This window comes from Alligator mississippiensis, chromosome 2 (genome assembly GCF_030867095.1).
Source record: "Alligator mississippiensis isolate rAllMis1 chromosome 2, rAllMis1, whole genome shotgun sequence".
In the NCBI taxonomy this organism is placed as follows: domain Eukaryota; kingdom Metazoa; phylum Chordata; order Crocodylia; family Alligatoridae; genus Alligator; species Alligator mississippiensis.
The window spans coordinates 12,937,504-12,958,875 of NC_081825.1; the positions used below are offsets into that span (position 1 = coordinate 12,937,504).

At 46.3% G+C, this 21,372-nt stretch overlaps 4 gene segments (V, D, J or C); all 4 read left to right on the top strand.

Moving 5' to 3' along the window:
• The first annotated feature begins 294 nt into the window (after positions 1 to 294).
• Positions 295 to 3,102, top strand: LOC132248897 (Ig kappa chain V-V region L7-like). The segment is given in 3 exon segments: positions 295 to 369; positions 658 to 993; positions 3,050 to 3,102. Coding segments are annotated over 3 exon segments (438 nt in total).
• Positions 3,103 to 9,315: 6,213 nt separating this feature from the next.
• LOC109285147 (immunoglobulin kappa variable 1-39-like) lies at positions 9,316 to 9,959 on the top strand. The segment is given in 2 exon segments: positions 9,316 to 9,381; positions 9,574 to 9,959. Coding segments are annotated over 2 exon segments (435 nt in total).
• Positions 9,960 to 13,745: 3,786 nt separating this feature from the next.
• On the top strand, positions 13,746 to 14,726 carry LOC132248471 (Ig kappa chain V region GOM-like). The segment is given in 2 exon segments: positions 13,746 to 14,033; positions 14,128 to 14,726. Coding segments are annotated over 2 exon segments (450 nt in total).
• A 4,767-nt stretch (positions 14,727 to 19,493) lies between these two features.
• LOC132248298 (Ig kappa chain V region 3368-like) lies at positions 19,494 to 20,411 on the top strand. The segment is given in 2 exon segments: positions 19,494 to 19,773; positions 19,868 to 20,411. Coding segments are annotated over 2 exon segments (450 nt in total).
• Positions 20,412 to 21,372: the final 961 nt, after the last annotated feature.

Consider the following 21,372-nt stretch of genomic DNA (forward strand, 5'->3'; position numbering starts at 1 on the left):
AATCCTCATTTACACCCAGGAGGAGTGATTCTGTTAAAGGAATGAGGCCTTTACCACCAAAAATTCTGGTGTTAGTTGAGGGAAGAATAAGAAACATAGGATGTCAGAACCATGGAGAACCATGATCCACATGTGCAATGATTAATACAGCCCTTTCACTGCACTCTCTGCATTGGGCAACAGGAGATGTAGATTTGCATAGAGCTGATTTGCATATTTCCACCCCAGCGACATCCCCCTGATCTCTGCGGCTATTATAAGATGGATCATTAAAGGCTTTGTGTTTCTCAGGTCTGCATCAATCAGTCTAAGGCATCAAGATGATCCTGCAGATTCCGCTTCTCTGGCTTCTCATGCTCTGGATGCAGGGTAAGAACTGCAAAATAATACTTTGATACAACTACATAGCCTGTGATAGACAGATTTAAAATCCCAGGGTGATGTGTATATTAGAAGCAATGAAAGGAACTTAATAGATCTCTTTCTTCATTACAGAAAAGCTCTGAATTTCAAAGTTGCACTTTACAAGCAGAATACTATTTCAAATTGAATATAGGGGGAAATTTTAAAAAGTTAAATAAAATCCACCCAGATCATTGCTTTAGTTTATAATGACTCTATCTACCTTGTTTTACATTTCCTTGTTCCCTCATACAGGCTCCAGTGGGGACATCCTCATCACTCAGACTCCAGAGTCCCTGGCCATGTCTCCAGGAGACACAGCCACCATCAAGTGCAAAACCAGTTCCAGCATCGGCACCAGCATGCACTTTTATCAGCAGAAATCAGGGCAGGCTCCTAAGCTCCTTATTAAATATGCTTCCACTCGTATCACTGGTGTCCCAGACCGGTTCAGCGGCAGTGGGTCTGGGACAGATTTCACATTCACAATCAGTCAGGTTGAAGCAGAAGATGCTGGCGATTACTATTGCCAACAAAGCAGCAGCTGGCCTCTCACAGTGCTACAGCCCAATACAAAAACCTCCCTGCTCTGTTCAGTTCTGCTGCTCCTGGAACCAGCTGCTTCATACATTCATAGATTCATAGATTCATATGAATCTATGAATCTATGAAAAACCTCCCTGCTCTGTTCAGTTCTGCTGCTCCCGGCACCAGCTGCTTCCTGCCCAGTCTGCTGACCCATAACAGTACAAGCAAGTATTGGTCATGTTTGTGGCTCTTCACCCATTAATTCTCCCCTGCAATTTCATAAATCTCCCACCAAATGAGATTCCTTACATGACATTTCCTATTGGCATTATAGTACAATACACTTGCAATTACATTCTGAATGCAGGAGGAAGAGATGCTCCAGGGCTCAGGAGAGAGTGGCCTATAGGTAGTCTTATCAATACTTCTTCCCCAAGATGCTTTATTAACCTGCCTTCTTGAACCACAACTTCAGTTACATATATTATCCTCATCCAATATGTGTATGCCATTAGCACTGAGGGGCTCCCCTCTTAGACCAAAGGCAGACGAGGTTCTTTGGGTTAATCTGGTATCTTTTATTAGACCAACTCAAATAGTTGGAAAAATTCTTCTTAGCAATTTTTTCGGCACAAACATCCTTCATCAGTCTCTCAGTTCTAATCCCTAAAAAGAATTTACAAAATACCTTTCACAGGCGAGCCTATGAACTTCACTTCATCAGTCTACTGGATACCAAAAATCATGGCCTAAATATAGACATTGGATTTATGACACATGATAACCTTCCTAACATCTGACTCCCCAGGTAAACACTCCACTTCGTACCAGCCATTCTCATTCCCTTCCTCACTACCCTCCGGTCTCTCACCCTTTGACTACATCCACAGTCATTCTCCCTTCTCCCCACACCTGTCTCTCACCTACAGACCACCTCAGTTTACATTTTAATTGACTGGCTTTCTTGCATAGGTACTGGCCTCTGGCTGCTTTACCACTCCGTCCAGAAAGAGCACAGACCATGTACTGATGCTTCCTCAGTCTGAGGAAGGGTGTTTGTGCCCGAAAGCTTGCTAGTTTTTCCACCAATTTCAGTTGGTCTAATAAAAAATATTGGATTACCCAAACAACCTTGTCTGCCTAAGTCCTTAGACCAATATGGCTACAACCTACACTCCTGAAGCTCTGAGACCATGGCATTTTTAGCCTGCACAAACCCCACACAGATGCTTTCCTCAAAAACATTATAGATTAAGTTCCTGTGATTGTATGCAACTAGTCTGTAGACACCCACATGCTCTCATTACACTATTTGTTTCCACCCTGAAATGCATGGCAATCACAGCGTTGGGACTTAGGATCTCTAGTTCTGCAGGCTCAAGCCTCAACCACTGGAGCTAAACTAGACCCTTAGCTCTGTGAGACCAGGGACGTTCCAGGGAGGATGCTGTGATTGCACCCAGCACAAAGTACATGTATCCTATCAAGGTCCAGACCATTGTAATACAAGTGTCTGCTTCATGTAACCTCTTGTGGAACAAGATTTACCATCAATGCAAACAAAATAAGATCCACAAATACCCATCTACCATAACCCTCTTATTTAAATGGGAAAAATGTGGATGGATTGTGTTTGAACCAGGGGGGTTCTTACTTATTGAAAAGTTTTACAAAGGTTCCAAAAGTGGTTCATAATGACTTGATTTGGAGAAAAGGTAAAATGTCTTTGTTAAGCAATTTTCACCCAACATTGAAGAAGAAAGTGGATCTCTTGCTACCTATTCAGTGGCTAGCTCCACACTTTGCAGCCCCACATTTATAATGTACTCTTAGGAAGACTCCATGACAGACTCACTTTAGAGTAATTCTAAACTGAGACAGGAACAAAGAGGACCCAGAGAGGGAAGACAAGGAAGTCAGTAAGCGTTGGTGACCTGAATTCTTTTTAAGGGTCAGCAATGACATCTTGGAAGCAAAGCAACATCCCTTTCTTCATTTCATTAAGCCTTGCTGGTATACTTTGCAATTCAAGTCTGCAGGACTTTTGCTTTAAACCTTTCAGCATTGTTAATGCTAGGGCTCTAGTCATCCAGCCCCAACCCTTGGCTGCCCCCTCCAGATCCTATCCCCACTTTCCGTAAACTAAAGGACAGACTGAAGCAGTTGGTTTGAAGCTGATGATGATAGTGATTATTACTACCAAAAAAGCAGAAGCTCCCGTCACACAATGTTACAGCCCAGTACAAAATCCTCCCTGCTCTGCTCCGTTCTGCTGCTCCCGGCACCAGCTGCTTCCTGCCCAGCCACAGGCCAGTGACTCCGCTGTCCAGTTACAGCAAGACCTGGGGCTAATCACATTTGCAGCACTTCACTCCTCAGTTCTCCCCATCACCTCATGGTTCCTACCAATGAGATGCCTTACATGTTATTCCAATATCTCCCTTGATTGGTAAAAGCTGATTTGATGTAGCAGAGAAGTGCATATGCTTGTTATTATGCTACAATACAGTTTCAATCTATTCTGTGAGTTTGTATCCTGCATGGGGTGAGGGTGTGGGGTTCCCCAGTACTCCTGGGAATAAAGAGTGCTCTCTATCATCCATCAGTCATCTCACTACTACTTCCCCAGTTAATATCCCTACAGTAATCTGCCACATTACATTGTGATTCCCATTTTATGCACTAGTCTCATTTGTATTGTGATAGGACCAAGGAGCCCTGCTCTTGGACCACAGCCCCTTTGCCACTACACAGACAGTGAAATCACTGATGTTTCCCCAGAGTCTCATGATTAATTGACCCTTTAATGAATGAAATCCAGCAGTGCTTGAACTAGGAAGTTGTCTCATCTGTAGAGAACCAGAAATCCAGGTTTACTTCACCATCCAATTCCTCTCTGAAGTCCATGGCGACAACAAGGTCAGGATTCAGACCTCCAGTTCTGCAGGTTTAAGTCCCAACAACTGGAGCTAGAACAGACTCTCCATCAGCCCTTAGTACTGTGTGAACAACACCTTTCCAAGGGTCTATTTTCAGTCAACCCAGCACAGGGCACATGTAGACTTCCCAGGATCCAGATCACTGCTACAATAAAGTCTTTTTTCAGGTAATATGTATTGACAATATTTTCCATAAATCCAAATAAAATCACGAGATCCATAACTATCCATGTACCTTACAATTCTCACATGTTTTCAAGAAAGCAAGTTTGGCTCAAACACATCCCACCTGTGAGGTTGCTAGAACATCATAAAAGGCTAAAAGAAATGCTCTCATGGATGAGTATTACTTCTTTCCCAAATGGATTTATTATGGAGCTTTCCACCATCAGCCAGGCAATAATTTCAGCCTGAACTGCTGTGACTTGTATCTCTGGAGTTCCAGACCGGTTCAGCAGCAGTGGATCTTGGACAGACTTCACATTCACAATCAATCGGGTTGAAACAGAAGACACTGGTGATTATTACTGCAAACAAAGCAGTAAATGGCCTGTCACAGTGCTACAACCCAATACAAAAACCTCCCTGCTCTGCTCAGTTGTGCTGCTCCCGGCACCCGCTGCTTCCTGCAGTCGCAGGCCGGGTAACCTGTGACAGCAGGACTGTGCTAGTCACAGTCACTGCACTTCACTCATTGGTTCCCCCATCGTTTCATATCTCCCACCCAACGAGACTCCTTATACAGTACTCCACCATCTCTCCTGACGTGTTAAGTCTTCAGTGGCAAATTTCCTGTGCTTGTTTCTTGTAGTATAATGCAGTCTTAACGCAATTTTTAAATGCAGTCCCAAATGCAGGGGGTGGAAATTGTTCCTTCCATACCAGAAACCATCACGGTGCTTCCAGGAGGCCTGGACTATGGAGTTGTGAAATATTCTCGGGATAAAGCAGCATGCCAGTCTTTTCATTGCTTCTTCCCCAGTGCTCCTCTATTAATCTGCCTTACTGAACGGTGACTTCACTTACATATTACCCTCATTTGTATCCCAGGAGCCCTGAGACGCCCCACTCTTGGGCTAGGGCTCCTTTGCCACTGCACAGGGCTAAAACACAAATAGTTCCCAAAAAACAGACATATTCATAGAGAAGGTTAGGCAACAGAACCCAGGCTGTTTGGACATGCCTACTTGGTAGAAAACCATGAATGCACCTCCATGCTGTCACCCATTCCCATCATCCATTTCCATGCGTACCCTGCCCAAGGGCCAGGTCATCCTAATAGGTATATCTGTTTCATGTAACCTTTATTGGCACTGTATTTGCCATGAATGCAAACAAAATGAAGAGATCCACAACTATGAGGGTCTCTTCCCCTACAGAGAAAAGGCCTTAACAGATTCATCATGAAGTAATTTGGAATGGTATTGAAAGCCAGAAGAAAATGAGGATTAAAAAAAAAGAAAAAAGGTCACACATATTTGGTGGACTGGGTCTTTTATAAGAGTCTGCAATCACATCCTGTAAGAAAACTGGCATCCTTTCCTTTATTTCATAAAACAACCCTTGCCTAATTTTCACTTTGAGTCTATTATTCCATTCAGGAGCGTCGGTGGAAAACTTTCAGTTAGTCAATGGAGCCCCTAAAGATATATACTGGTTGTGAGGGCAGACCATTACCTGAGAGTCCTATGTGAGTTTGCTGCCCTATGTGACATGGCACTAGAAGTTACCAGAAATGACTAAATATGTGACAAAATTCAAAGCTCAGCGGTGACACCTTAGGGCCATGGGAGTGAAGGTTCAGAGTCCTTTAGGGGATTCCTGAATGATGGGGTGGGAATGGTTTGTGACTTGGTCCAAAGCTGTGAGAGACTGCACTCTGCTTCCCTTTCAGATGGGATCCCAAACTAGTATGAACTGCTGGCTGAGGGCAGATCCAGCATTGCCTCCTCATGCCTCCTGAAACCATGGCCCTGTTTCAGTTTTGCATAGGAGTCTAAGTATCCCCGTGCTTCCAGGGCCAAACGGCTTCCCAGCAAGCAGCCTCTGACCTAGGCTTAGAAGTAGGTAACTCGTGTTACCCTATCCAGAGTATGGAGAAGGAGGCATGGTGGGCTCCATGCTAATGTGTGACATGTGGAGTATGTGTGCATGAAACACGTGTCACATGCAGCCAGGACAGTGCTATGATGTGGCTTGTAGCAGAGCAAAAGATTTCTTCCGATTTCACGTACCAGGAGCCTGAACCTCTGTAGCCTCCAGGTCCCAGTTCCCTCTTTAAAAGCTGCCCCTGTGAAGGACCATTTTGGTCCCCTGCTGCCCTCTAGAGGGGACTTCTCATGGTACAAGGCCCTGCATCTGGAGGAAGGGATCTTGCTGCCAGGTATTGCAGGTTAAAGGATCCCGGAGAGAGCAGAAGGTGCTCAGAGTAGATCTGCTGACTCCAAGGTGAAATTGGGCTCTTTCTTTGCTTTCTCTAACTACAGCCTAGTGATGCACAGCTAGGGGTAGGCACTATAGGTGAGCTCAGGGCTTTCCTCCCAAGGAGCCCAGACACAAAGCAGTCATGGGAATCCTCCATGGGAATCTTTTCTTGCTCTGCCCTTTACAAGTACAGGTGAGGAAAAAATCAGGAGGCCCAATACTCCAGAGCCACGTGGCCTCCTGTGCCTAACAGCAGGATGGCCTGGCAATTCGTGGCTGCTGCATCTAGGACCTGGAGAGAACCAGAAACTACAGACAGGGAGCTCCGTATCTTTGAGGAAGGTCAGACACGGCCACTCTCCGCTCCCTTGGTGAGGAGCTTGCGTCTGGTTCAGCAGGAGGAGGAACGAAGGGAGTCCTTAGCCCTTCCCCTCATGCTCTGGTGCTGCCTCTGCATCCCAGGATTGCTCCTCAGTTATAATTGTCCCTTACATCAAAATTAAAGACCTGGCAGCTTCTGGCTGGGGTTCCTAGGTGCTGAGCTATGGGTGTAGGTTAAGAGGCAGCGAGTGTATGGGATCATGCTACCTCGGGGAACCCTGTAAAGCATGTTCAGCCTTCAACATCTTGTAAATGCTGTGGCCTGCAACCTCCAGTTTATCAAGCCTGGTCCCTCCTCATCTCTCTCTCCTCCCTTTGGAGCTCACAGACAGACAGCAGTCCCTGGGGCTTGCCTGGATGGCAGGTACTTTACCTGCAACCGAGACCTGAGAAAAAAACTGTGAATGATTTGTGGGTTCCTGTGTATGTCTGACTGCTCAGGGAAGGACTGGGCATGGCTCTGTGTGCATCCTGCAAGAGCATAAGGATAATTTCTAGCATATACTAATGGCACGAGAGTAACACGTGTAGATTCACGTCGCAAACTGCATCACCAGTACTGGAGTGCAGTGAATTTGCATGTTGTATTTTCACATATAATTTGCATCTCCCCACTTGGGTGGCTTGCCGTGGTGGTACTGCTGAGAGCCTATAAATGTTTTATTTTCTACTAGGGGAGAATGAATAGGCAGTGCCCACCAGGCTCAGGCAGGATGATCTCCACAGCTCCACTTCTTTGCCTCCTCATAGCCTGGATTCATGGTAAGAAAGAGAACGAGACTGTGAAAGCCTCGGCTCACACCTCCTTTAGTGGTTTGCACTGGGTCTGAGCAAGTTCACAGTGGCTGTGAATGGTTTCCCTTGTACCGTATCCTGTTCACTACAAACTCACTTGCTATTTCTAGACTCCTCTGGGCAAGTCGTGCTAACTCAGTCTTCAGAGTCCCTGTCGGTCCCTGTGGGAAGAAGAGTCTATCACCTGTGAAGCCAGTACCAGCATTAGCGCCTGACTGAACTGGTACCAGCAGAAACCTGGACAAGCTCCCAAACTTCTGGTCTACTATGCCAGCAACCTCCAATCCAGGGTCCCTGCCTGGTTCAGTGAAAGGGTCAGGCACAGATTTCACTTTCACCATCAGCAGCAATAAAGCTGCTGCTGCTGCAGATTGCTGCTGTCAGCAGCGTAGCAGCTTCCCTTGCACAGTGATAAAACTCAGCACAAAAACCTCCGTGCCGCCTCCAGCCCTGTTACTACTGGTGCTGTTTCATTTTCAAATAGGTTTTGTCAGATGCTTAAATAAGCACTTCCCAATGTTTCCTGCGGCTTTTCTCTCTTGTATCCCATCCTGTATTCCAGTATGGCAGAGATACGGATTCCCCTTTCAGTTTACGTAACTCCTACACCTATTGCACCTTTTACAGCTGCTATTCTTCAGAATATGATGTTTTCTCTGATAAACTAGTCTGTGTCTGTGGTCTCAGTCTCTCTTAGAGTCTCCATGAAATCTCATTTTGGGATCATTACCAACCTCATACAGTTATACTAGTCCGGGAAGTTTTCAATCTATGATGAGATGAGGAGACCATATTCCTTGTTTGTAAAGGGCAAGAAGAATTTGTGCTGCAAATTCCCAAAGGCCCCGGAGGGAGCAAATTTTCAAATGCATATGTACTTTTTAGGTAATGGGCACAGGCTTGATTTTCAGGGATGGGGTTGGGCAGGTGGAGGGGTGTCTGCCCTGGCAGGCAGAGCTGTGACTGTGGCTGCCTGGAAAAGTGCTCCTCTCTGTCCCTGAATCCTCTCAGGAGTGCACAAACTTGGCCTGGTTGGTCCTGGCACACACAAGCCCACTGGACCATCTGAAGAGCACCTGGAGACAGCATCTGAGACACTTGTCCAGGAGCTGCTGGGCTGGCCAAGACAGCCCGTGTTGGTGGGAGGCAGGGATGAGATGCTGTAGAAACTCTGGGGAGGGTTTATGAGTTTTTGGCACTGAATGGAGAAGGGAGAGGCATTTGAAATGGGAAGTGGGTGGATGTCTGCCAGGGCTTTGCCTTGGGGAGTAGGTCTCGTAAGACATGTAGCCAAGCTGTTTGTTAGCTCTGAAGGGGATGAACCTGAGGGAGGGAAGACAACTGAGGCTCAGCTAGTTTGGTATCCTACTGCATCCATTTGCCGTTAGCACAGGGTCATTTCAGGGGACATTCACCCTGAGATCAAAGGTGCGCTTGCAGCACTGGCAGACATGCCAGACCTACCTCTACCTTGTACAGCTGAGAAATGTGCAGGGCAGAAAGAGGAATTCCAGCCAGAACCAGCCTCCGATGCACCTATTCAGCTGCTTGCTGGCATGGCAAGTTTCTGCTACCCATGGCTACAGTGCCCATGGACCTGAGCTACATACTCTCATGCTGCCCTGGGTATGTCTAGGCACGTTTCATACCACCAGTGGAGCATCACTTGTTTGAAAGCATCAAAGTTTGTATTTAACCGCCCCCCACACACACACATCCCCTTTACTTAGCATCAGGTAATTTACATATTCTGTCTCCTCTTTTGCATACCCAATGGGCCCTTACTCAGCTGTTGAACACATAAACGTTTGCATTGCCGCTCCGTGCTCCACTGAGTAGCATTTCCAGCTGTGCCCAAGCAGGATGATCTCAAAGATTCTCCTCTTCTGGCTCCTGGGCTCCTGCATTGAGGGTAAGAAATGTCCCGTGCAAACAGAGATGATGAGAAATGGAAGACGCCCTAGCAGAGCAGCACTAGGTTATTTCTCTGTCTGATCATTTCCTATGCTCTCTGTGCTGGAATTTCAATTCAAAGCTTCCACCCATGTTAGTATGACTCTCCCAGCCACCCAACCCCTTATTTCTCTTTTCTTTTTCTCTCCAGGTGCCCAGGGGCAGATTGTGGTGACTCAGTCTCCAGAATCTGTTGCTGTATCTGTGGGAGAGACTGTCACTATTCAATGCAGATCCAGCAGAAGCATTGGCACAGAAATGAGCTGGTACCAGCAGAAACCTGGACAGGCTTCCAAGCTCCTGATCAACAGTGGCAGCCGTTACACTGGCATCCCTGACCGGTTCAGCCCCAGTGGGTCTGGCACTGACTTCACTCTCACGATCAGTGGGGTTGCAGCTGAGGATGCTGGAGATTATTACTGTCAGCAGGATTACACTACGCCTCTCACAGTGATACAGCCCAGTACAAAAACCTCCCTGCTCTCTGAAGCATGCCGTGTTGCAGTCCCGGGTACACTCAAGTGGCACAAGGGTTGAAGCCCAGCACCACCTCCCCCATTAGCTACGTTAGCAGTATATACATGGTTATAGTCAACAGTCTATGTGGCTCTAACATCTTCCAAAGGGATTTGCTCAGGTCACTTGTGCTCCATTTTTTGCTGCCGATGAAAGGACATGGCTCCATATACATCGCCAAAAATTTCTTGGCAGGAAAATAATGACTAGCACATCTTTAGAGGAGACAGTCTGCCCCCCTGTAAGCACACTAGCTTGTCCCCAAGCCCGCCTATCCTTCTTATCCAACTGCTGTTTCATTTAAATAGAGATACACTATTAAGGGCAGGAGCAGAGACAGGAACCAGGACTCCAGACATCTTCCATGTCATGGCAGTACCCATGTCACTGAGTTACAAAGCCAGGCTCCCTTTGGGTTCCCCTCTGTCTGGACTCATCTTATAATATTGCCTTTCCTCTCCAGTTGACCACCATCAGCAGGAAGAGTGAAACGCCCCTGGTCTGCTGAGCCCATGACCAAGTGGTTAGAACAAGGTCTTAGGAAATAGGAGGGGCAGGTTCTACCCCGCTCTGATCTCTGCAGGGGAGACTTTTGGGTCTCACTACTCCATTGGAAGTGGCCTGGCCACAAATGCATTAGGCTAAATGGTGGGAGGCTCCTCGTCTGTCAAATACTTGCTCATTCTGTGACAAATGGTTCAAGGGTTTACACAGTGTAGTAGGAACCCAATAGATCATAAACGGTGGATCCCTCCTGAACACGCTGCAATGAACAAAGTGCAAGAGATATTTAACTACATGCAACTCCTCTTTTGCGTATCCCCATCCCCATGACACTGCCTTGTTGGTGGAGCAGTCAGAAATGTTCCAGTTTAATGCTGTGTGTAAGCTCAGGATCTACCAGTCCAGAACCAGCAGGGTGATCTCACACTCTCAGCTCCTCTGACTTCTTAATTTCTGGATTCAGGGTGAGAGCAAAAGGGAACGTTTAGGCAAAAGCAATAACTGACTACCAAGATCTAGTTGTGGCCCATATCCTAAAGCTTCACAGGAGCATTCATCAAGGGAAAAAAATATTCTTCACTTCCCCCTGCTGGCAACCAGGAAAAACCCTGAGCACTGGATGATCAGAAATCTTCCATGCTATGAAGAGTAAGCCCTGCACCCCGAGTGGGACTCCCTGTTTGAGTACAGCCTCCATTCCAGGGACATCTTCAGTTCACTCGGAAAGTGATTCCTTGACCCAACGTTTGGCTTGGGAGACCATCCAAGGGACTCGCTCCTCCTGTGATTTGAAGTCTCCTTCTCAGCTCCAATCCACATTTATCCCTGGCCAGCTCTTAATCATGTGACCTTGTGCCAATGTGATGTAATGGCTTAATAAACCTTTTCTCCTTTCCTAATCCTCACCCCATGACTGTACTTAGCAAGGGGATCAGATCCCTTCCCCTCCTGCTTTGTTAAATTAAACAAGCCAAAATCTTCTTTCACAAGACAAGCTCTCCATTTCCTTAATCATTGCAGTGTCTTTTCTTTGAACTAATCCTGATTTAATTTCTACTTAATAGGCCTCCTGGTCTCTGCTAAATATACCCTGCTTCAGGCACCCAATGATTACTATTCTTTTCCAAGGGTTTGTGGTCATCCTAGAGTCATCCAGTCCATCCAAGCCTCTCTCATCCTCAGCTGTCTCATATACTTCTGCCCCATATCTTAGCTTCAGTCCTTCTTACTGGTACCCAGGTGTATGACTTTGCCCTTCATACTGTTAAATTTCATGTTGTTGCTAATGCTCTTTTTGATAAAATGATCTCATTCTTCCTGCAGAATAATCCAGCCCCTGCCCTGAAGGGCAGCACCTCACAGCTTACATCTCCTGCATACGTCATGAGGACATACCCATTTCCAGTACCAAGAACTGCTCAAATGCTAACCCAGTGGTGTCAACCTCTGACGGGCCAGATGAGGCCACTAAACCACATCATTGGGCCCACAGCCACGGGGGAGAAAGCATGGGGTACCTTCACATCCTTCCCCTTCCAGGATTTATGCTCAGATAACCACATCTGTGTGTAGCCAGAGCATGGCCTTATAGATTCATAGATGTTAGGTCGGAAGGGACCTCAATAGATCATCAAGTCTGACCCCCTGCATAGGCAGGAAAGAGTGCTGGGTCTAGATGACCCCAGCTAGATACTCATCCTACCTCCTCTTGAAGACCCCCAGGGTAGGGGAGAGCACCACCTCCCTTGGGAGCCCGTTCCAGACCTTGGCCACTCGAACTGTGAAGAAGTTCTTCCTAATGTCCAATCTAGATCTGCTCTCTGCTAGCTTGTGGCCATTATTTCTTGTAACCCCCGGGGGCGCCTTGGTGAAAAAAAGCCTCTCTAATACGCTTCTGTGCCCCCGTGATGAACTTATAGGCAGCCACAAGGTCGCCTCTCAACCTTCTCTTGCGGAGGCTGAAAAGGTCCAGGTTCTCTAGTCTCTCATCATAGGGCGTGGTCTGCAAGCCCTTAACCATACAAGTGGCCCTTCCCTGGACCCTCTCCAGGCTATCTGCATCCCTCCTGAAGTGCGGCGCCCAGAATTGCATGCAGTACTCCAACTGCGGTCTGACCGGCGCCCGATAGAGGGGAAGTATCACCTCCTTGGATCTATTTGTCATGCATCTGCTGATGCACGACAAAGTGCCTTGTGTGTGCTTAGTTGATGTGCACAGGTTTACTAGTCCACAGTGTAAAGATGGGGCCAACACAGCCAGATACATGGCTAGAAAAGGGAAAGGGATACTCACCGGGAAATTGTGTTCTGCCTTTTCTAACTTTCATCAGCTTAGATGAGAGAGGCAGATCTCACTCAAGAAAAAGAATAACTTGAACGACATAGTAGAACAAGTATTAGAAACTTCCCTGGTATTTTAAACCTTGCTTTAATTTTTTTAGTATCCTTTTTATCTGGACCTACTCCCAGAAGCCATGCTCACTGTTTTTTCCATTGGAAGTTTTCTACGTAACTTGTGAAAAAATATAACCGTGTCCTGTTATTAACAGCAGAGGGCACCGCGTGGTTATTGATGCCTTTAGACAGCTAGAAAGGTAGTGTGTTGTGTTAGTCTGAAACCAGGCAGAAAGCCGGGAGAGGGGAAAAGAAACAAACCATGTTAAGCTTGCCAAGAACAGAGATGCATCAAGTCTTGTAAGCATGAGCTCAGTCTTGCAGTGGCTGTGAAAGGCCATGCACAGAGCTGTCTATCATACAGAAACAGTGATTTGAACACAAAAGACAGATGCTGGGGTCTGAGGGGAATGGGACAGTTCAGGCAGAAGCAAACAAGTAATAAACCCATACGCCAAGCAGTTACCAAAACTAATCCAGGCAATGGGATAATAATCCATAGTCCCTGTGTAGTTCATACGTAACGCAATCCCATCTATGCATGATTTCTTGTTCCACAATTTTGCATTCATGTTTCGTTTATCCAGTTTGGTTGTTTACGAGTAGATAATCGGAGGTCAGCAATGAAATGCCCAGGAAGGTAGCAAGGAGAGACTAAGAGGTAGCTTGATTTGAGAGCATAAACGTCTTCCAAGGACAGTGCACTGAATACTAGCAGAGAAAACGCACCACAAGACCTAATGGCTAGAAGCTGAAGCCAGACTAAATCGAATTGGAACCAAGACGTAAACTTTGAAGGAGGAGGATTAAAGAAGAGGACGAACCATCAAGGGAAGTTATGGAGTCTCCCTCTTTTGATGTGCCCATCTCAAAGCACAGGTGTATTGAACTGTTGGAGTGAGCAAATTTTCTGACCTGTTCTTGTTGACGGGTACAGCTGGCACCTCTAATAGTTTTCTGTTCATGACCTGCATCTGTTTCCTCCTGATAACACAGGCATGAAGAAGACAGAAACCTCCAGGACAATTTAGCCTAGCCTGGTATTTGCATATCTTTCCATACGTGACTGTTACAAAGGGCTTCTGAGTAGTTATAAACTTCTGCTGCACTTTTATCATAGCTGCAAGTGCAAGATGTCAAGAAGCACCATGACGTTATGGGTGTATTTCATCTGGCTCCTCTTCTCCATGGTGGAAGGTAGGTTGTGCAGGCATCTTAAGACCTGAACTTGAAGGCAGTTCTCTACAAAAATCAGATTCAGTCTGAGGTTTTCCTCTCTCTCCTTTCCTAGAATCCAGCGGGGACATCGTTATAACACAGACACCGGCTTCTGTGACGGTGCTTCCAGGAGAGACGGTCACCATCCAGTGCAAGGCCTCCAGCTCCATGAGTGATGATATGGCCTTGTTGCTGTTCAAATCTGGACAAACTCCCAAGCTCCTCATTCATGATGGAAACTACCGTTTCACTGGGGTCCCCGACCGGTTCAGTGGCAGCTACAGCGGCACCAACTTCACCTTCACCATCGGCGGGGTGCAGGTGGAAGATGCTGGTGACTACTACTGTGGGCAGGACTACACCACCCCTCTCACAGTGATACACTGCAGTACAAAAACCTCCTTGATGCCACAGCTTCCGGTGTGTGAAGCAGAAGGAAGCAGGGGAGGCTGCTTCTGACACAGCTGATCTGGAACATAATGAATGTTTTAGTGAAACCCATTTCTCACACCCTCATCACTCAATTCACTGATTTCAAACATTGTTTTGACAAAATTCCTTTCCGGTGGGAGAATTGCCAGGGACAGACACTCTCTCAGGGCAGTGCCCGAGATACACGTGTACATAGTCATTGCCACAGCCCCACAATGTTCAGCGCAGCAATACATTTTTTTTTGACATGAGCAGAAAAAAGCAGTTACTATCATTATTGTTAACCCTTAGTTAACCTAGTGCAGAAAAAACTGTTTTAAATGGTTATTACTTGTTTGTGACATGGGCACTACTTAATTTGGTTGTGACATGCCCCCTTGCCCATGGCACAGCAAGTAACATCATGTTTACGTACAGACCATTTTGTTTATCATTGTTAGTGTTTGGCAAGCGGGTGTATACAAAAGCAAAAAGCATGGTTAACTTTGTTTTGAGATACTGTAAAATCCAACAGCTAAAACACACAAATATAGCAATTGATAACAAAAGCATAATGAAGGGTATTAACAAGTTGAGGAACCATGATCACGTGTCCCACCCAAACCAACGGAAGAGGTCTGATAGCCAACCTTGGCCTATACCCAAGAGTTGGTTTGGCTTTTTTGCAATTTTTTTTTATTTTTTTTGTTTAAGACTGTCGAAACGCATCAACCTTGTTATGCATTATTATTTGTTTGGTTTTTTTTAACGATTTGACACTTCCTGTCCTCCATCCACCTACGACATATAATAAGCCTTCACATTTGTCTCTTGTGCTCTCTCATGTTCCAGTTAAGACACCAAACTAAAAAGGCAAAATTTTCTCTCTTTTCTCTCTCTCATTCAATGCTTTTGTCTACACTCAACCTTTCTGCAACATCCCCCAAACCTTCAGATTATCAAAGCTGTTCTCTTTTAATAATTCAGAGCTTTTCACTCAAAACATTATGACTTGGCTTCACTGCGTAAAGTTTCGAACAGGCTTTAAAACAAAACAAAACAAATATGTATAAGATTATTAACAGGAAAAGAAAAACCATAAAATGAATCGTTAGTTGTGTCTTTGGCCTATCATGACAGAAGGTTTAGGACCGAGTTGGAGGTTTCGAAGTCAGCTCTGTTCGCCGAGAAATCTGTTGGTAATTGCAGGAATAGAGCGACGACCCTGCTTGCGACATATGAGCAGGCAGCCATTGTGGCGTCGACCCGGGTGTGTTGCAGGTTGGTGCTTGGTGATTCTCGCGATCGGGCAGTTATAGATTGCTTCTTTGATACCGCTGGGCCTGTAAGGGGACAAAACAGACGAAACAAACAAAGAAAAGGGTGGCCATACTCGGTGAACAGCATGGCGACGAGTTAGCCAGTTGTGATGAGCTATGATGAGCGACCAGGTTTGATCGCCTTCTAGGAGCACAGAGTAGGAGCCAGGATACTGCGCGGGTTTGCAGATGACTTTCTTGTGCACTCGCGGATGTGGTTGACGATGGTGTGGTGTCTAGGGGTGAGCTTCGGCTTTCATGGTTGGGGCTTTTGAAGCGCTAGTTCATAGATGCCCCCTTCAAGTAGTTGTTTGTTGGGGCAGGCTGCGGTGTTATCCGGAGTGTGTTGTTAGGCGTGGGTGCCTCCGGGGCCCAGACCGGTTGGCGGGATCGGTCGAGGTTGGTAGTCTAGTATATGTGCTAGTTGTTGTTGTCCCGCATCTTTTAGGATGTGTAGTCGTTGTTTGGTACGCATGAAGTAGTTTAGGAGGAACCCAAACATGGCTCTTTTCTCCGGTGTCCTCTGGGGTGGCAGTCTTGCTTTCTTTCGTGAGTTGAATTGGGAATGTCTTGGCTTTTGGTATTCGACTGGATATGCAGTAAGATAGCTTGATATTCCGGCTGGGTTTGCAGCTATTGACTTCACAAGGCCTTGCAGTTGTGGAAGTTGACTTAAAAGATTTTCTGCTGGCTGAGTAACGAGCAGGTTGAGGAGAAGGCGAAGGTTGATGGTATCCTCTTCTCCATAAATCTCCATGCATGCTTCGATGACGTCAAGGGTGGTGGTGGTGGTTGAACCCTCTGGGTTGGTTATTTGCTTGGTTATTGTTATAGGGTGAGCGGCAGCTGTAGTTGTTATTGTGTCTGGTGGGAGGATCGGATTCTCGCTCGTTGCCCCCTCCCTGTGGGACGGAGGTGGGGCCGTTGGGAGCGACGTCATCTCCTGGGGCGGGGCAGCTGGGTGGAATCCCGCCTGTTCTTCTGTGGCTCCGCCCTTCTTTTTCAGGTCCTCCGGGCAGCTCTTATTTTTCTCGGTGCCATTTTCTGGTGGCAACGGAGGGTTTTGGCACGCTGCCATCTCCGCAGCAGCTTTGCTGACTATAGCTAGCTGGGTTTTTAAGTTTGCATTTTCACGCAGTAGGAGTGACACTACATTAATCATCTTTTCTTTGTCCCACTCGGAGCTTGCCCACTCCTTTTTAACTCCCTCCTCTCCTCTCAGCGAGAAGTAGCCGCTGACGCACCCTGTCTCCGCTCTGCTCGCTTGGTGATAAGCGATGTGAGCCCATAATTTATCCGCATTATCTAAGTGGTGCCCCCCACTACACCAGGGGCAGTTTTTAATTAATTTCACCTTCATTACATTTTCCCTTGATCCTGTTCGTGACGCCATGTCGGGACCCAGGGCAGCCGGCCAGCAGCTCTCCCTGACTCCCACCCGGGCAGATAAGGGTCCGGGGCCTTAGAAGGCCGTCAGGCGGGTACTTGTGATGCTTGGAGTGGAATTAATTAGGCGGACGCTAATTGGTTGCAAAGCAAGATTGTTTACTCACGTCAAGGTGTTGTAAAACGGAGGTCAGAGATACTTAGTTAGTTACAGCTTAGAGATCGTCGTTCAGTCATTTTGCAGATATATATATATACGGGCCGGCGGTCGGCTTATCGGGCATGCGGGACAAGGGTACGCCAGGGAGGTCGCGGCAGGAAGATGCTGACAACTGATCAAATTGTTAGATTTACTCCAAGGTGTGGGCAGAGTTGTCTTCGACTTTGCGAAAAATGTAAGCAGGTTTTGTTTGTACGATAGCCAATTGTTTTTCGCCACGTCATAAATCTAATTAGAATCGCCAATTATCTAGCGGTCTTTGCTAGGGTGTTATTTTCACAAGGTTACTTCTTGTTTTCTTTGACCAATTAAAATGATTTATATAAAGCAAAGAAGGCAAAAGTTTTTATCTCTGTTAGTGGCGCAGCAATACATTTTTTTTTGACATGCACAGAAAAAAGCAGATACTATCATTATTGTTAACCCTTAGTTAACCTAGTGCAGAAAAAAAATTTTAAATGATTATTACTTGTTTGTGACATGGGCACTACTTAATTTGGTTGTGACACTCCTTAGGTCTATTTGTCATGCATGTGCCGATGCACAACAAAGTGCCTTGTGTGTGCTTAGTTGATGTGCACAGGTTTACTAGTCCACAGTGTAAAGATGGGGCCAACACAGCCAGGTACATGGCTAGAAAAGGGAAAGGGAAACTCACCGGAAAATTGTGTTCTGCCTTTTCTAATTTTCACCAGCTTAGATGAGAGAGGCAGATCTCACTCAAGAAAAAGAATAACTTGAATGACAAACTAGTAGAATAACAAATATCAGAAACTTCTCTGGTATCTTAAACCTTGCTTAAATTTTTTTAGTATCCTCTTCATCTGGACCTACTCCCACAAGCCATGCTCACTGTTTTTTCCATTGGAAGTTTTCTACGTAACTTGTGAAAAAATATAACCGTGTCCTGTTATTAACAGCAGAGGGCACCGCGCGGTTATTGATGCCTTTAGACAGCTAGAAAGGTAGTGTGTTGTGTTAGTCTGAAACCAGGCAGAGAGCCCGGAGAGGGGAAAAAACAAAACAAACCATGTTAAGCCTGCCAAGAACAGAGATGCATAAAGTCTTGTAAGCATGAGCTCAGTCTTGCAGTGGCTGTGAAAGGCCATGCACAGAGCTCTCTATCATACAGAAACAGTGATTTGAACACAAAAGACAGATACTGGGGTCTGAGAGGAATGGGACACTTCAGACAATAGCAAACAAGTAAGAAACCCATAGGCCAAGCAGTTACAAAAGCTAATCCAGGCAATGGGATAATAATCCATAGTACCTGTGTAGACCGTATATAACACAATCCCATCTATGGATGATTTCTTGTTCCACAATTTTGCATTCATGTTTCATTTATCAAGTTCTGTTGTTTACGAGTAGATAATCGGAGGTCAGCAATGAAATGCCCAGGCAGGTAGCAAGGAGAGACTAAGAGGTAGCTTGATTTGAGAGCATAAGCGCCTTCCAAGGACAGTACACAGAATACTTGCAGAGAAAACGCACCACAAGACCTAATGGCTAGAAGCTGAGGACAGACAAAATCGAATTGGAACCAAGACGTAAACTTTGAAGGAGGAGGATTAAAGAAGAGGACGAACCATCAAGGGAAGTTATTGTGGAGTCTCCCTCTTTCGATGTCTTCAGAGCAAGTCCAATTACCATTCGAGTGCTCCATGTCAGTGCTAATTCTCCTTTCAGGTAACTAAGTATTTGGCTTGGTGCAGACCTAGCAGAGATGATCTGCAACCTGAGACATGAGGAGGGGTGGTTGCATTGGTGCACTGCTTTGCAAAGGGACCACCTGGTGTTCCCACTTGGTCTTGGACAACTAAAAAGACCTCATCTGGCTTTAGGAGGGAAAGCACTCCATGCCAGTGCATTTCACCCCTTCCTCCCTCCACATCCACACAGCACGCTGGGCCCTGGGTTTTCCTCACTGGCAACATTACTAATGTGTAAACTGTGTCCTCCAATGAAACTGCAAGCTCCAATCATTCAATCTGTAACATGGTGTCTGCACCGGGGTACCCCATTAATGAATGTGATGTTCAATGCCCTTCTCAAAGCACAGGCATATTAAACTGCTGGAGTGAGCAAATCTTCTGACCTGTTCTTGTTGACGGGTACAGCAGGCACCTCTAATAGTTTCCTGTTCATGACCTGCATCTGTTTCCTCCTGATAACACAGGCATGAAGAAGACAGAAACCTCCAGGACAATTTAGCCTAGCCTGGTATTTGCATATCTTTCCATACGTGACTGTTACAAAGGGCTTCTGAGTAGTTATAAACGTCTGCTGCACTTTTATCATAGCTGCAAGTGCAAGATGTCAAGAAGCACCATGACGTTATGGGTGTATTTCATCTGGCTCCTCTTCTCCATGGTGGAAGGTAGGTTGTGCAGGGATCTTATGACCTGAACTTGAAGGCAGTTCTCTACAAAAATCAGATTCAGTCTGAGGTTTTCCTCTCTCTCCTTTCCTAGAATCCAGTGGGGACATCGTTATAACACAGACACCGGCTTCTGTGACAGTGCTTCCAGGAGAGACGGTCACCATCCAGTGCAAGGCCTCCAGCTCCATGAGTAATGATATGGCCTTGTTGCTGTTCAAATCTGGACAAACTCCCAAGCTCCTCATTCATGATGGAAACTACCGTTTCACTGGGGTCCCCGACCGGTTCAGTGGCAGCTACAGCGGCACCAACTTCACCTTCACCATCGGCGGGGTGCAGGTGGAAGATGCTGGTGACTACTACTGTGGGCAGGACTACACCACCCCTCTCACAGTGATACATTGCAGTACAAAAACCTCCTTGATGCCACAGCATCCGGTGTGTGAAGCAGAAGGAAGCAGGGGAGGCTGCTTCTGACACAGCTGATCTGGAACATAATGAATGTTTTAGTGAAACCCATTTCTCACACCCTCATCACTCAATTCACTGATTTCAAACATTGTTTTGACAAAATTCCTTTCCGGTGGGAGAATTGCCAGGGACAGACACTCTCTCAGGGCAGTGCCCGAGATACACGTGTACATAGTCATTGCCACAGCCCCACAATGTTCAGTGCTCTGCCTCCCTGGGGCTTGCTTTACCACCCAGGCTATTCTCTAACAGGGGGCATGTCTACATGTGCTGTTTAATGTGCACCAGCTTATTTTAGCACTAAGGCATCACTTTGAAAAAGTGCACTTTTGCTAAGGCACATTAAAATAAGCGAATGAGCATTAAGCATCAGTGAAAAACACTGTTCTTTAGCTAAATCGCACACCGCTGGTTATGACCTATCACCCATCCCTTGAACCTGTACGGAAAACCCTCAAAAAATTGCAACCCATATTAGAAAAAGACCCTATTCTTAAAAAGATCTTCCCAGAGCCACCCATCCTAGCCTTCAGACAAGCACCGAACCTCGCCAACCTCATCACCAGAAGCAAACTTCCTCAAGCCCAGAACACACCAAAAGGATCCAGACCGTGCCATGACCAGAAATGCAAAACCTGCCAACACATCTCCACCACCCCCGCTATCACCGCACCCCACAACAGAGCCATCAGCATCCCACGATCTTACAGCTGCATCTCCAGGAATGTAGTATACCTCATCCAATGCACCAAATGCCCTGATGGAAGATATGTAGGAGAGACCAGACAACAACTGCGCACCAGAATGAATGCACACCGGGAATCCATCAAAGACAGAAACACCCAATTACCGGTGGGGGCACATTTTTCATGGGAGGGCCACTCTCTCTCCAATCTCTCAGTCCTGATCCTCAAGGGAAACTTACACAACACATCCCAGAGACGAGCCTATGAGCTCCATTTCATCAACCTCCGGGATACTAGAGATCAGGGACTAAACATAGACATTGGATTTTTGATACATTATAATCTGCCTGGCAACTGACTCCCCAGCCCAGCCCAGCCCAGCCCCTGGCTTCTTCACTTTTCATCCCATCCAGGAAGAGCACACACCCACTGCTGCAGC